Source organism: Castanea sativa, chromosome 7 (assembly GCF_040712315.1).
Source record: "Castanea sativa cultivar Marrone di Chiusa Pesio chromosome 7, ASM4071231v1".
NCBI classification, from domain to species: domain Eukaryota; kingdom Viridiplantae; phylum Streptophyta; class Magnoliopsida; order Fagales; family Fagaceae; genus Castanea; species Castanea sativa.
Genome location: NC_134019.1, coordinates 35,781,563 through 35,798,285, shown reverse-complemented (window position 1 = coordinate 35,798,285; position 16,723 = coordinate 35,781,563). Strand labels below are relative to the sequence as shown.

Sequence of the window (16,723 nt, the reverse complement as noted above, 5' to 3'; positions counted from 1 at the left end):
TTTTAAATATCAACAGGGCTTTTCCAACTTCAGGTTATTTCCTCATATATGAAGACCAAGTGTGAAAGCACATTCCGGCTTGCCTAATTTATTTATTTATTTATTTTAAGTTTTAAGCATTTAAAAATTTTAAATATCAACAGGGCTGTTCCAACTTCAGGTTATGACAGAATGAATATCACTAAAATTTCAGTCACAGCAGTACTCATGTCTTCATACATTTTTTTTTCTTTCTTGATATCAAACATTATAATTATATACTTGACACATATGAAGCAAATTGACTAGTCATCATGACTTATGAAGATGACATTTCTACAGTACAATGTGAAATCTTTTAGCTCCAATTCCTTTGCTTATTCTGATATCTTTTTTTTTTTTTTTGGATTTTTGGAGGGAGGATGACTATCAGGCTTTATGAGTTATTAGCTTCTTAAAGTTTGATGGGCTCAGATTTTCCTAGTTTGTTAAGTGGGCTGGTTGAGGCCCAAACATCAGTATGTTTTTTGTTTTGAAAGTTTATGGGCCGGATTCTAAAATAGGGACCACCCAACCTACAATTACAACTTCAAAGTGCAAAATCAACGATTCTACTTTGGCTCAACCTATTTTTTAAATTAAATAAATTAATGAGAAGAAGATATACCAAACGAACTCGTCCACCACTCAACAAACAAACTCATAACATGAATTAGTTTTGTTTTCAAAAAACTAAATTGCAATTTAAACCCTTAAATTTTGAGGTAATTTTAATTTTGCATTTATAATTTCAAAATTTGGCTCCATATGCCTAACGGTACATATCGCTTGGATTTAATTTCTTTAGTTCATGTGTCATGATAAAGTGTCTATTAATTGCCATCTCAAATCAAAAAATGACGTAGATTTTTGGATCTAAAACTTTAGGACTCAAAATCAAAATTTTCATGAATTTTAAGAGTGTAAATTGCAGTTTAGTTTTTTTTTTTTACATAGATCTATAGTAGGAGAGGGTGAGGTGGGAATTCAAACCAAAATTGGATGTAACTTGAATTAGTTATAGCTTTTATTTCGAGATTCAAAGACCATCACTAGTTTCCAATTTCCCAATAGACCCAACTAAAGCACACCTGTCTCTTATTGCTCGGACTAAGGTTTTGTCCTAACTGAGCCCAAAAATTAATGAGGCCTACACTCTTTAAATCTGAGGTAGTCCATAGAGGCCGAGATATGTCTCAACCTACCCAAATGAGAACTGCCCAATTGAATCCATGATCAAGTCAATACTTTTTAGTTGGTATTTCTCTGCAATGCGAAAACAGAGCATTCCTTAATCCTTTACAGTCTCATAGAGAAGCGAAAATGGAGAGCAGTGTTCAGAGAAGAGTGGAGGCTATTTCTCGTCACCTCCTATCACTGCCTCGTGAACCCAAATTTTTTCTTCACCAGGTAAAGATTATTTCATTCACAATTTTTACTTATATTTTTTATAATGATTTACTTTATGGTGCAATATATTCACATTCACATGTTGTTTACTTGTTAACTCATTGTTTTTTTGGTGGGGGTTTTTTTTTTAAGGTTTTATTGAATGGTGGGAAAGTGAAAAATGGTGATGCAGAAGCTGTGATCATAGGGGGTATGGTGTTGGACATTCATGCCATTCCTTCAGTCCCTGCCAATCCCAGAACCACCACACCTGGCAAGGTTTTCTTTTGTTAATTCCATATATATTTGGTTATTCAAGGTGTGAATAAAGTTTGCAACTTTGGTGAATTTGTAAACATTGTATGATAGAGTTAATTAAAATAATGGAGGTCTTGTTTTGGTTTAGAGAAAATGTATTTCAATTATGTCAATTTCTTTTTATTTATGAAGTAGAACAAGAACCCATTTGAGTGTAGTTGTTTTTCACTTGAACTTAAGGATTTATTTGATAGTTTTGTTATTATCATTGCACCCCAAGAAATGGTTTTGTTTTGTTTTCGTATATGAATTGTAGCTTGACAGTTTATGTTCTTAATTAATGAGGGGGTTGGTTATAGTGCTAATACAAAGATAGGTGTAGATTCATTTATATCTAATGGCATATGGAAGCATGCATGTGCATCAAGTTGCTAAATTGGAGAAAAAGAAGTTCCTTTTATATACATATAATTGCGATAGTTGAACATTATGGAGTCTTCTGTTCAGGTTCGTTATGTACTAGGTGGTGTAGCAAGGAATGTTGCTGAATGCGTGTCGAAACTCGGAACAAAGCCTTTTATGATTAGTGCTGTGGGGCTTGATATGGCTGGTGAGTTTTTGCATCTCTTTTGTTTGTATTATTTTGATAGTTTTGTAGCTTTTACAGGAGGCATGCTGCTTCCAGGTTAAACTGGCACCTGTGGTTCACAGATGGGATTGCCTGCATAAACCATATTTAGGTCTTCAAGTAAATCAGAATTAAATAGGTTAATGAGGTTTGGCTCAAATGGTACTTCCTCCCACATGATAATGGGTCAAGGGTGGGGTTGTAGGTTCATAAACCCATTGTCTGGGTATGTAAGTTGCCAATACATTTTATTTTATTTTTTAAAGAGGGAAAGAATAACCTAAATAGTGAATTTGTTAGAATCTCCAATTTTCTGTTCACATACATGGATTCATTAAAATGCACGGCTTATAGGCTTGTTACTGAATTTGAATAATGATATCATTGATATGAGTCCATACTCTGAATTCCATCATTATCCCATTGATATGCAAGCACATATGTCATGCATTCAAATGTAACATTCATATGTTTGCTTGGATTTCTAAGTATCCAATCTGGTTATTCAAATTTTGTATCATTTTTATATGCAATATTCAACATCCTTGGAAGGGTGACACACTAGCAATTGGCTTGATCTTTTCTTTATACCCCATCTGCATTTGGATTTAGATGTGCCTTGTATTCAATACACAGATACACATTAAGTTCATAAGTATCCATCTTCATGCATTAAAATGCCTAATCATGGACTCTTTACTTTTATATTGTACCAGACTTCTATTTATTTGTTTTTCTCATCATCACATTTGACCTACTGCCAATATGGCTTCTTCTGTATCTGACGTTGTTACTTTTCTTACTAGGAAAGTTGTTATTAGAGCACTGGAAATCTGCTGGGCTATCTACAGAAGGTGTTCTTTTCCTGTTTACATCCTTTAGTTATTATCTACGGAGAATGTTGCCTTTTCTGATTGCATAAATGATTGGTTTATGTTTCTATTTGAATCTACTCAGTAACCCTGTTCTTTTTATTCCCATTTTGACTTGGCCATGAAACTGTGGGACTCTTGTCAATTTTGTTGTAAGTTGGAATAGACAACCCTCTAGCACAGATTTTTTTCTGACACTAAAGCAAGCTAGTTTGACTTATTTTGTGCACAACTTTCAGTTCAATGGTAGGAAATCTTGGTATCCACCACGATCTTTTTCTTTTGTTTTCATACTAGATTTGTTATAACAAGAACTTCACTACGTTGCATAGTTGTGTGGGCTCTGTTAGAAGACTCAAAATAATTTGGAAAATTTAGAGTGACACCAATGCTTAGAAAGATGAATACAGAAAAAATTCATAAAAAATGAATTGAAGATAAAGAAACTCAATAAGAGGGAGGAAAAAAACGAGGCTGGCTTGTCTTCATCTGAATTATACATGATAATGTAGGAGCTTAGTATAAATGCCGGTATTGTGTTTGGTAGAAGTTATAGGATTTGAAAAGAAAATATTAACTTATAAGAGATCCAGTTCAACACTAGCCTCTTATACATTGCAAGCTTTCTTTTCTACATGTCTTCCTAGAGTCAAATTGAAACATTAATGCATAAGATTGGGTATAATTTAGTCATCTTTCCTTCTTAAATGTGGGGGTGAAAATTTCTTATGAAGCATGCTAGTCTATTCTTACACAATATTAGTTTGGAGTAGGGATTCGAAAGCAACAAGATATAGGTACTCCTGTTGTATGCAACATACTTGATATCGATGGAGAATTGGCAGCTGCTGTTGCAAGTGTGGAAGCTATTGTGAGTTTATTTATGATGGCTGTAGAAAATCTGCCAACTTATACAAGTTTCAGAGTAGTACCTTCAGGATTTAATATATTTTTTGATAACCTGACACAGGAAAAGTTTCTTACACCTGAGTGGATTCAGCAATTCAAGGACAGTATATGTTCTGCTCCAATATTGATGGTTGATGCAAACCTAATTCCTCCTGCTCTAGAAGCTTCTTGTCAAAGTACCTCTAAACTCTTTCTCTTGCCAATATATTTGTTAACTAAATTGTTGAATTCTTTACTCTACCAATTATTATTGATTCTCCACTTTTCTCTTATCCATATTTGTTTTTCTTAGTTGCGGCAAAGTCTAGTGTTCCAGTGTGGTTTGAGCCCGTATCTGTTGCAAAATCCAGAAGAGTTGCTTCAGTTGCCAAGTATGTAAGTTCTGGAAACTTGAAAAAGTGGTCATTATTATGTTCCAAGTTCTGCTCTGCCACCTCATTCTGTGCTGCACATTGTTAGAACTTATTTTAGCAAAACTTTTAGAGTATGGATTAATTTGTGTAGCCATTGCTTTATTTAATGAAACTGATAAAAGGAAAAAAAAAAAAAAATCTTTTTCTTTAGTATTAAGTTGCACACACACCTAAGGAGTCTTGAACCCACTACCGCATGCTCTGCTCCTTTTTACTCTTACAAGGGAAGGAGATGGCATTTGAGATAGACCTCATTGACCAAACTGATAAGAACACATGCTACACCCACGTTTGATCCTATGCTCTTTATTCACATTTTTTCAGTCTCCAACTAATATGAAGGTTTCCTGCAGGTAACCGTTGCTTCACCTAATGAAGATGAACTTATTGCCATGGCCAATGCTTTGTCTTGTGCAAATGTGTTTCCTCCAATCGAGAGGGGAAATAAAGATTCAACAGAATCATTGTTCCAAAAGCTAAAACCAGCAATCTGGCTTTTGCTAGAAAAGGGTATCAGAATAGTTGTTGTGACCCTTGGTTCAGATGGAGTGTTCTTATGCTCTAAAGGAGGGCCCAGCTTCATGAATACTGGTTTGGAGAGACTCAAGCCTTATGGCTCTTGTGAACAGTTTTATAAGATTGTAACATCAAGCTGTCCTCCACATTGGGGTGGTGCTACTGATTCAGAAAAAGATTCTCATCTTTTTGCTGTGCATTTTCCAGCACTTCCTGCATCAGTTGTAAGGCTCACAGGGGCTGGTGATTGCTTGGTTGGTGGGATGCTTGCTTCCATTTGTGCAGGTTTAAATGTTATGCAGAGTGTGGCAGTTGGAATTGCGGCAGCCAAAGCTGCTGTTGAGGCAGAGACCAATGTGCCTACTGCATTTAGTTTGGCCTCAATTGCAGGTATGCACTCACATATTCCATTTCCTAATATTTTGTCTATATTTATAAACTTTGCTTTATAAGTTCTGCTCATAAAGGGTTTTGGGCTTTCCTGGAATGAAATGACTCCATATCATATTCCATAGCATTTGGAGGCACCGATCCATTATCAAGATAGGAGTAGGAGTCATCACAAAATAACTAATGTTCACTATCATTGCCATTTCTTGTAATACCAAATTCTCATGATTTTTGAAATTTATAGTTAATGTTCCTTCCAAATGCTATGAGAAACAAAATGAATGTAGTATTGGGAGAGGTGGGGGGGGGGGGGGGTGAAATTTGCTATGTTCAATAGAGCAGAACATTTGAACTCATTCTAGGGGTTATCCAAATGCCATACTGATGAATTGGGCTTGAGAGAGATGTACTATTTTGAGCAGTAATGTGCACCTCTTTGCACTTTGTGAATTGACAAGGGTCTTGCCTAGAGGGTAAATTACAATAACCCCTGTGCTTTGTCACTAAAACAATAGACCCCTTGTAATTTTGATTTGGACAATGATTGAGATCTGCCAAGCAAAAAACAAATAAACAAGCATACAAACATGACAGACATAAGGATGAAAGCAATTGATGTGAATTTCTTCTGTGCAGATGATGCAAGGTCAGTATACTCAGCTGCGAAAGTTGTGTTCAATCAATCAATGCTATAAATCATCAGAAGCATACAAAGTCTGAAATTATAAGCTAAACTGGTCAACGTGTTGTAGAGCTAATAGAAACTTCAACTTGAACACCATGACTCTTTTTTTTTTCTAAGACCTGCCAATACTATTTCTTTTTTTTAGTTGTTAAATGTCATAAGGCTATTTTTGTTGTGAATTTCTCTCAATTGGTCCTTGATTTTCTGTTGATAGTCATGGGAGCATGGTATGATACAAATTATTATTGAACTCAAATAAACCTAATCACTCAACCGCTCACCCTCTTCAAAACTAATGTGTCTTAAATGATAAAAGGGCCAATAAGTGAATTAGCATCATACTGCCTTGGTGCCCCTTGGTAGCCGTGAAAGAAAAAACCTAGTGGAAAATTCATGTGCAGTGGACAGGTTATTCATCAGAATCTCCAACTGAGCAAGGTCGATCAAACAACCGTTCAATTTTTTGCTTTTACTTCTTATTGTCTCTATATGGATTTTATCTGGGCAAGCGACTGATAAGAAAATCCTTTACAAGTATGCTTGTAGAGCTTGAATGTTAGTGGTTAGTACTTAGTACAGTGTCCACAGCACTTAGCCAATTTCCATTTAATGGCACTCCTTTTGTCCAACCCATGTAATGACAGTTTTTCAAGAACCTACGCCTAAGATGACAAAAATGATGGGTGTGTGAGTTTATATACTGCTCCGCAGAGCCTAGTGTTGCATGCACTTTTGGCTCTGGCGTATAGTATTAAGCAAAAAAGATGGCAAAAATGATAAGCAGCCTCACCAAAAAGCAGGAATATCTAACAAGCATCTCCTTCATTGATTTACTTTCTACTTTGTCTGGTAATTTGAATCTTGTTTCTCATCGGTTAACTGAAACATTGACTCTAGTGAAATGAGAAAGCAAAAAGAACATTCTTTTGATGTAGATTTGAGGTTATGCTTAATGAATATTGATTTTCAAGTAAAGTTGAGAATATGTTAAATGAATTTCATAGGTTTCTCATCCTTTCCAAATTACAACAAAAATCATAGAGCACAATATTAGATCGTATGAATCATGATCATTGTGATCCAAAAAATAAGAGCCCACCGCATCCTAAAATAGAAGTTTTGATCAGCTACTCTAGTGATCCCAAAAAATAAAGCTAGTTAAATGTGGCCTGCTTCCTTTTTTAAAAAAAGGGGGGGTTTTGAAGTGGATATAAAATGGCAATAAATTTTCAATTGTCAAAAACTATTAGATTTTGTGAGCATCTAGAGAAAGTGAAACTCCTTATTTTTATTTTTATTTAATGTCTAGAGATATATGTAAAAATTGATGATATATGTAATTTAGGTATGAAGTTAATTTTTTCACAAGCAACAAAAAAGTTCATACGAGATTTTAGTTGTAAAACTGTAAGCATAATGTCCTAAAAAGCCATTTTAGTGCAACTAACACCTCCTAATATTTTTAAGAGAGATGTTTAAGGATCAAATCCCCTTTTTTCCACTGTGACTAGCGAATTATTAAAAAAATAAATTTAAAAAATACTAAAAATTGTTCATATTATTATAATCATATATAATATATTAAAGTCGAAGCACAATCAAAATTCAACTCATCTTCTAATAATAGTCTAATTTTCCATTTAAGTGTCCACTTTAATTTTCTTAATTTTAGTGTTAAGTTACCCATTTATAATTCTTAGTGCAAAACTAAGAGTTTTGTAACTCAATTATCACCTTAGTATTTTCAACGAAGACATCTAGAGTTTAAGAGTTCATTTGGGAGCAACTTATTTAGCTAAAACTGAAAACTTTTTTGCTGAAAGTACTGTAAATAAATCTAAAAGGTAACTAAAATAGTATAATGAGACTCATGAATAATATCAAAGTGCAATAAAACTCATAAATAGTAGCAAAAAATAAGCTGAATAGTAGTAATAATAAGCTAAATAGTAAAAAAAAAAAAAATTTGGTTTTTTAAGTCAATGCCAAATGCACACTAAATCTCATTTCTCATATTGTAATTAATATATTAGATTGAGTTCAAGTTACATTTAAGTGTACTTTAAGCAATGTTACACCATTCAATATTTTTTAATTAGATATGAATTTTGACAAAATCACCGTTGGATTGCATTATTTTCGTATAAATTTCATGCTTGCAAAATTTCTAGGTGATCAAAGATTAATATTCATGCCATCAGTCAATTTTTAAAATTCAAGTTTTTATAATTTAAAATAATGCATAAAAAGATGTGTTTATGGATTGAATGGTAAATAACATCTAATCAGTATGAAAATTGACATGTATATTAAAAATATATAAAACATATAATCCAACGGTAAAATTTTCAAAATATGAATTAAATAAGAAGTTATTAAGTGGTTTAACTTGAATCCAAATATATATATATATAGAGAGAGAGAGAGAGAGAGAGAGAGAGAGAGAGAGAGAAATTCCCACTTATTACCGTTGCACTCTCCATTCTCTCTTCGTTTTGGTTCTCTTCTCTGTTCTTCCTATCTCCCCTCTCCTGCCAAATCCTTTATAGAGCCACAAATTTTACAAAGAAATCCCAGCAACCCAAGAACTGAATATTCTTTAGTTAAGTCAACACCCGGAGCTTTAATCCCAGAAATAAATAAAAAACAGGCAAAAAACGTGTTGAGTTGGAAGCACGAAATGTATATATATGATATAAGGAAAGAAGAATAATTAGAACACCATTAGGCCATTATTAAAGAGCGAAGTAGATGTAAGGCTGGGCTGATTGTTAGTTGAGTCAATAACGTGTAGTTTAGAGGCAGAAATACTAATTAAAAACCTGTACACTTGCTAAGAAAGACAGATATAGAAATGAAAACTCAGGTCACAACTAAAGAATATAAGCATACAGGAGATGAATTTGATTTTATTAAAGTCAACCAATGCGGAGCCATAGGTACAAAGACTAATTAAATAAAAGATGTCAACTAATGAAAGAAAAAATAAAGATGAAAACCCCATTAGCATATAACTCAATTGATTAAGCATTTCTTCCTTTTGGCAATTCACTTATCTTCAACTATCCTGTATTCAACCCCATAATTGCAATTTGTTCGCCAAAGCGTGGGACAGAGGATATGGCAGACATACTTCTTTCTTCTATGGTGAGCTCTATGGTGAGGAACTTGAATAACTTAGGACTACAAGAACTTGGAATTGCTTGGGGCTTGGGAATTGAGCTTGAAAACCTTGAGAGAACGCTGTCCACCATCCAAACAGTTCTCCAAGATGCAGAGGAGAAGCGACGGAAGGGTGAGGCTGTCAAAAACTGGCTGAGAATGCTCAAAGATGGAGCTTATGATGCAGATGATGTGCTGGATGAGTTTGCATTTGAAGCTCTACGAAGAAAGGTGGAGGGTCAAAAAGGTGTGAGAAGCCAACTAAGTGGTTTTTTTTCTCTTCAAAACCCACTTATATTTCGCATGAAGATGGCACATAAATTGAAGGGTGTAAGGGATAGATTGGAAGCCATTTCCACGGTGAGATCTAAGTTCCACCTGAGAGAGGAAGCTATAGACATGGATGTTTTTAATATAGAAAGAAAAACTGGCTCACATTTGACTAAAAGTGAGATTTATGGAAGAGGCGAGGAGAAAAAAAGGTAATTGAAGTGTTGCTCAATATGTCTGATCAAGATAATCTTGTCATTTATGCCATATGGGGTATTGGGGGCCTAGGAAAAACAACACTTACAATGATGAAATGGTGAAGAGGCATTATGAGATGAGAATTTGGGTGTGTTTATCAGATGATTTCCAGAAAATAAGGTTGGTGAGGACAATCATAGAGTCCGTTGATGGTAGTACATGTGGTCTTTCAGACTTGGATCCACTACAACAACACCTACAAGAAAAGTTGCGTGGTAGGAAGTTTTTAATTGTTTTAGATGATGTTTGGAATGATGACCGTAAGAAATGGGATGACCTAAAAGATATGTTTGGGTGTGGGAGAAAGGGAGTATGGTTATAGTGACAACCCGAAATGAGAAAGTTGCACGTATGATGGCCACACTTCCTATACACCACATGGGATGTTTGTCAGAGGATGATTCTTGGTCCTTATTTAAAGGATGTGCATTTGAGATGAGAAAGGATGAGGAGAAATTAGAATTGGAATCAATTGGCAAGGAAATAGTGAAGAAGTGTGGAGGAGTACCTTTAGCAATAAAGGCTCTGGAAGCCTCTTGAGCTTAAAAAATAGGAAGAGTGAATGGTCATCTGTGAAAGAAAGTGAGATTTGGAATTTATTGGAAGCTGATAATTCCATCTTGCCTATCTTAAGATTGAGTTATCACCATTTACCTCCACATTTGAAGCAATGTTTTGCTTATTGCTGTGTATTTCCCAAGGGTTATGAGCTTGAGGTGAACAATTTGATACAACTGTGGATGGCTAATGGTTTTATTCCCTTCAAAGGACCATTGGAATTGCATGATGTTGGCCTTGATATCTTCAATGAATTAGTTTGGAGGACTTTCTTTCAAGATGTCAAGGAGGATGTTCCTGGGAAAAAAGCATGTAAGCTGCATGATCTTATGCATGACCTTGCTCAGTCTATTATGAGGTTTGAATGCTTGTCGGTGGAATTTAGTAAGGTTCTGAAAGTTTCAAAAAGAATTCGTCACTTGTCTTTTCCCAGGAACTCATCAAAAGCCATTCCTTGTAATGACGACATACAAAAATTTCGATCTCTACGCTCATGCATTATGGCATCACCTGATTATTATGGTGACTATAAAGCTTTTTTTCCCATGTTTTTGAAACAGAAGTATCTTCGAGTGTGGGATTATGGTTATAAAGCTGAGAAAGTACTAAGCTCAATTAGAAGTTTAAACCTTTTGAGGTATCTTAACATGCCTCATTCTAATATCGAAGTGTTACTGGAATCAACCACCTGCCTTGTGAACCTACAGACGTTGAAGCTAGATTATTGTCATCATCTTCATACCTTGCCCAAAGATATGAAGCAAATGAAAAACCTTAGGTATTTTGGCCTCACTAACTGTAATTCTCTTACTCGTATGCCTAAACACATAGGGCAACTAACTTGCCTCAAATCATTGAGCTTATTCATTGTTGACTTTGTTGATGGTCATCAATTAAGTGAGCTGAAAGGACTAAATCTTGTAGGGCAATTGTGCATAAAAGGACTTAATAATTTAAGAGATTTAACAGATGCAAAAAATGCAAATTTGATTGGGAAACAAGATCTTCTTTCGATGAGTTTGGTTTGGCAGAGTGATAGCATGAATGGACCTACACAGTGTGAAAATGTTCTTGAAGGTTTGCAACCTAATTCAAATTTGAAAAAGCTGTGCATAAGTTGCTATCGTGGTTCAAAATTTTCAACATGGATGAAAAATTCGCTTCTTCCTAATCTGGTTGAAATTTCACTAGAAAATTGTAGAAGATACGAACATCTTCCACCTCTTGGGAATCTACCTTACCTCAAGGTTCTTGTTCTAACTAGCAATCATATTGTGAAGTATCTTGGCAATGAGTTCTATGGGGATAGTGCAATTGTGTTCCCGTCATTGGAGAGCTTGGAGTTATGTAACATGTCTAATTTAGAGGAATGGAGAACAGTGAATGGAAAAGAAAGTTTTCCCCACTTAAGAACATTATTGATTGCAGGATGCTCAAGGTTAGAAGAGTTTCCCATTATTCCTTCCGTTAAAATTTTCACAATTAGAAGAAACAATGCAAAGTTACTTTGTTCAGTGAAGAATCTCACTTCACTTTCTTTCCTCGCGATAGAAGACTTCGATAAATTGACTCTTCTTCCAGATGTACTGCTGCAAAATCATAAGATGCTTGCGTCCTTGCGGATATATTATCTATTCGAACTTGAGTCACTAGCAAATCAGTTGGATAGTCTTTCTGCATTGAAATATATAAGTTACTGTCCTGAGCTCCAAACTCTTCCAGATGGAAGCCAGAACCTACGTTGTTTACAGAGTCTACACATAATTTGCTGTTACCGTTTTGCGTCCTTTCAAATGATTGGTTTGGGAGGCTTATCTTCACTAAGGAAGTTACGGATTGAGAAGTGTGATAGATTTTGCTCTCTCTGAGGGAATTCAATATTTAACTGCACTTGAGGAGTTACATATTGAAGGATGCGCATGCTTAATTTCATTGCCAGAGGGTATTCAACATCTAACTAATCTCCATACTCTGCAAATCTGGAATTGTAACAGATTATCTGCTTTGCCGACACAACTAGGATGCCTCACATCGCTTTCATATTTGGCAATTGAGTACTGCTCAAGTCTAATGTCTATACCAAACGAGTTGCAAAATCTTACGGCACTCAAAACATTGATAATTTGAGAATGTCCACATCTGAAGAGGCGGTGCAAGAAAGGTAGTGGCGCGGATTGGCATAAGATTGCTCACATCCCAAACATTCAGACCCATTTTGACGACTATTTTGAGAGGTCGGTAATTGAGATTTTGCTATGTCATTCAAGGCTGAACGCATATAGGTACAACTCTTTTGCCTTTTTGTAAACGTAATCTTTTTCTTTTACCATTTTTTGAGTGGTGTATGATTGCGGAATATCTGTTTATAGACACAACGCATGACCTAATGCCTAAGGTTCAAGTCTGACTAGCACTTTGGTGTTGCCATTGCAGAGTTCAAATCTCCTCATTGCTAAATTCAGCCCTCAGATATTGTCTTCATTTGTTTTTTGGGTTTTCCCTCCCCTTGAACAATTAAAACAATCCCATTACAAACTTTTCTTTTTTCACTGCTCATTACTAGTGTATTTGTGGTATTGTAAAATTGTTAATGAATTCAGCATATTCAATTTGAATTAAGAGGAAGTTCAGATAATCTTCAATTACTTAATGAATTTATATTTGATGCCACCAACTAGTGTTTCATAGTGAGAAGGGAAACATTGTAAGAACCAATCCGCCACCAACAAAGCAAAAGGAGGGGAATAGTTGCAAGTCCATCCTTGAGTTGTTAATATGGGTGGCAAAGGCCAAACTTACTGCCTGCCAAATCTATGAAATAGATGCATGATCCAAAAGCAATATTTTCCTTCCCAGGGATCATTTAGGAGAGAAAGTAAGAACAAATAAGAAGGCAATATAAGTTAAAGTAGTCAATCAGGCTAATGTTTTTCAATATTTAACAATCATTCTTTTGGGGATGCTTACCAGAACCTTTCATCCTTGTAAAAAATGCTTTCTTGAATTCTAAGGCAACCATTCCCGACTTTTAAACTACTCCATGTCACCAATTAACTGATTCTAAAATCAAGACAAAAATTTGTTTTGAAACATTGATTTTGATTCTAACAAATCACCCTAAAAAGGCGACATTTTTAGCCAAATAACATAATCTTAAAAAAAAATTTATGAGTAATGCATTCTATTAAACTTATTTAGTTATGTAGCATTTTTCTAAAACTCAAATTCCACAAACTCTAATTCTAAGTAAAATTTAAGTTCCAAGCATTAGATTGTCACGTAAACTCATAATACTTAGAACTCGAATTTTCCAAGTGAAATTGGAGTTTGATAAAGTGCTATATATCTAGATAAGTTTGACCGAGGGGTTTCTCCTAAATTTTTACTAAAATTATACTTAGCCTTAAAAACTAAAAAGGCATTTAAAACATTCCATAACAATTGGCAAGAAAGTGAAATGATGTAAATTACAGGATTGCCACGTCTTCTGGAGCAAACTGCAAAGATGAAATATGAGAGAGAGAGAGAGAGAGAAGGGAGGGGGGGGGGGGGGGTGTTAGTTCAAACTCAAAGCTGATTGAAAGAGAGAAGAATATTAGGATTTTTCCATGAAGTCATTCATTAAACTCCCAAAATAGGCATCAACGCTCTATTACTGTTTCCCGCCCTTTTTTTTTTTGTTCTTTTTCTTTGTCTCTGCGTTATTAGAATTTAGATCGTATGCATAGCTACGTGAATGAGGTCCTTGAAAGATGGCCTTATATATCACATTCAAGCCATAAAAGCTGGTTTTACGCCAACTATTTTCGCATCCAATCAACTCATTCACTTGTACTCCAAACACGGTCTTCTTCGTGAAGCTCACAAACTGTTCGATGAAATGACTGAACGAAACGTCTTCTCTTGGAATGCTATAATCTTGACTTATATAAAATCCCAAAACTTGCCACTAGCAAGAGCGTTATTTGATGCAGCTTCCAGCAGAGACTTGGTTACCTATAATTCAATGTTATCCGGGTATGTAAGCACTGAAGGGTATGAAGCTCATGCGCTTAAGTTATTCATTGACATGCATTCTGTGTGTGAAGAAATGGGAATTGATGAGTTTACTGTTAGCATGATGCTTAACTTGACTGCCAAGTTGAGTGTGGTATCATATGGGAGGCAGTTGCATTCATATATGGTGAAAAGTGCTAGTGATATTTGTGGGTTTGCGGTTAGCTCTCTCATTGATATGTATTCTAAATGTGGTTGTTTTAAAGAAGCATACCAGGTTTTTAGTGGATGTGGTAGTGGAGTGGTTGATTTGGTTTTGAAGAATGCAATGGTGGCAGCTTGCTGTAGGGAAGGAAAATTGGAAATGGCTTCCGATATTTTTTGGAGAGAACCCGAGTTGAATGACATGGTATCCTGGAATACATTAATTTCGGGTTATGCTCAGCATGGTTTTGAGGAGGAGTCATTAAGGTTGTTTTTCCTTATGGCTGAGAGTGGATTTGGATGGAATGAACATACTTTTGCGAGTGTTTTGAGCGCGTGCTCTGGTATGAAAAGTTTGAAGCTTGGAAAGGAAATCCATGCTTGGGTTTTGAAAAATGGGTTGAGCTTGAATCCATTTATTAGCAGTGGCATTGTTGATGTCTATTGTAAGTGTGGGAATATGAAGTATGCAGAGTCAGTTCATGCAGCAATGGGAAGCGGAAATACCTATGCTATCACTTCAATGATTGTGGGGTATGCATCTCAAGGCAGCATGGTAGAAGCCCGAAGGCTTTTTGATTCATTACTAGAGAAGAATTCTGTTGTCTGGATGGCTTTATTTTCAGGTTATGTCAGGTCACAGCAGTGTGAAGCTGTGTTTGAACTTTTTTGTGAGTTCAATGCTGAGGAAGCAACAGTTCCTGATGTTTTGATCCTTTTCAGTTTGCTCAGCAGTTGTGCAATACAGGCTGCCCTGGGTCCTGGAAAGCAGATTCATGCGTACTTACTGAGATTTGGGATTGAAATAAATGAAAAGCTGATTACTGCTTTGGTTGATATGTACTCAAAATGTGGGAGCATTGCTTATGCAGAAAAAATATTCGAAAGAGTTATTGACAGAGATTCAGTCCTTTACAATGTAATGATAGCTGGTTGTGCTCACCATGGGCTTGTAGATGAAGCTATCCATCATTTTAAAGAAATGGTGGATAGAGGTGTCAGACCAGATGCAGTCTCCTTTCTCGCACTTCTGTCAGCTTGTCGTCACTCTGGATTAGTAGAACAGGGTGAGGAAATTTTCCATTCCATGAGAAAACACTTTAATGTATTTCCTGAAATAGACCACTATGCATGTATGATTGATCTGTATGGGAGGGATAATCAACTAGGAAAGGCGGTAGCTTTTATGAAAATGATTCCAACGGAACTGGATGCTGCAATCTGGGGGGTATTTCTGAATGCTTGTAGGATAAACGGGAATACAATATTTGCAAGAGAGGTGGAAGAGAAACTACTAGGAAACATAGGAGATGATGGGGCTCGGTATGTTCAGTTGGCCAATGTCTATGCTGCAGAGGGCAATTGGCATGACATGGGAAGAATAAGGAAGAAGATGAGACGGAAGGAGGTCAAAAGGCTTGCTGGTTGCAGCTGGGTACACATGGAAAATGGAGTTCATACATTCACTTCTGGAGATACATCGCACTCTAAAGCACAAGATATATACAAATGCTTAGCCTGCTTGACTGGTGAACTATATGAAATAGCTGGGGCGTTGCATTGAGGTCATCTTTGAATGACAGCATGACAACGTGACTGATTTTGGATGCTTTTGGACATAGAAATTCATGGTTTATTTGGATGTGGATAACCTGGATAAAGGGACCACCAACCACCATTCATTTTCAAAAGGCATGTATCAATCACAAGATTCACAACTTACCACCTTAGCAAGTTGGGAAAATAGTTGTGTCAATATTATTGTTGTAAAAATGTTTAGGAATCTTTTTATCCTTCTTCTATCAGAATGCATGACATGGAGAAGAAAATATTTGATGAGCCCTGAGTTGTCCAAATTCTTGCTGTAAATTTTATTATGAATAAATAAATAAATAAATAAAAGGTTGTACCTAGTGCACAAAACTCCCACTTTTTCTGCTCACTCGTAATTTATTCCAAATCATAAATTTCTGTTCACCATCATCTTGTATTCTAACAAAATTCTATTTCGAGTTAATGTTAGTAGATAAACTAACAGGGTGAGAGTTCTATTTTTCTTGAATAAACAGGACACAAGAATGCCATAGGTTTTGAGGAGAAACAAGAAAGGTAGAAATCTAAATGAACTTTATGGTAAAGATCAATCTGACGTGAAATGCTAGCAAATTATGCAAGGCAAGATGTCCATGTTACAAAT

General features: G+C 35.6%; 2 protein-coding genes and 1 pseudogene across 3 annotated transcripts; all 3 read left to right on the top strand.

Annotated features, from left to right (window-relative positions):
• The first annotated feature begins 1,223 nt into the window (after positions 1–1,223).
• LOC142643267 (pseudouridine kinase) lies at positions 1,224–6,257 on the top strand. 2 transcript variants are annotated; one of them, XM_075817811.1, is made up of 9 exons: positions 1,224–1,428; positions 1,561–1,686; positions 2,173–2,275; positions 3,100–3,147; positions 3,939–4,036; positions 4,136–4,250; positions 4,367–4,449; positions 4,841–5,393; positions 6,030–6,257. In XM_075817811.1, exons 1-9 carry the CDS (start codon positions 1,342–1,344, stop codon positions 6,086–6,088), a joined length of 1,272 nt encoding a protein of 423 aa, XP_075673926.1. In that variant the 5' UTR covers positions 1,224–1,341; the 3' UTR covers positions 6,089–6,257. The 2 variants fall into 2 exon arrangements, with proteins under 2 accessions (XP_075673926.1, XP_075673927.1); XM_075817812.1 differs by having other exon boundaries at positions 1,292–1,428; positions 1,561–1,681.
• A 2,823-nt stretch (positions 6,258–9,080) lies between these two features.
• Positions 9,081–12,666, top strand: LOC142643265 (putative disease resistance protein RGA4; annotated as a pseudogene).
• Positions 12,667–13,929: 1,263 nt separating this feature from the next.
• Positions 13,930–16,237, top strand: LOC142643266 (putative pentatricopeptide repeat-containing protein At3g18840). The gene has a single exon (XM_075817810.1). It carries the CDS (start codon positions 14,063–14,065, stop codon positions 16,088–16,090), a length of 2,028 nt encoding a protein of 675 aa, XP_075673925.1. The 5' UTR covers positions 13,930–14,062; the 3' UTR covers positions 16,091–16,237.
• The last annotated feature ends 486 nt before the right edge of the window (positions 16,238–16,723 follow it).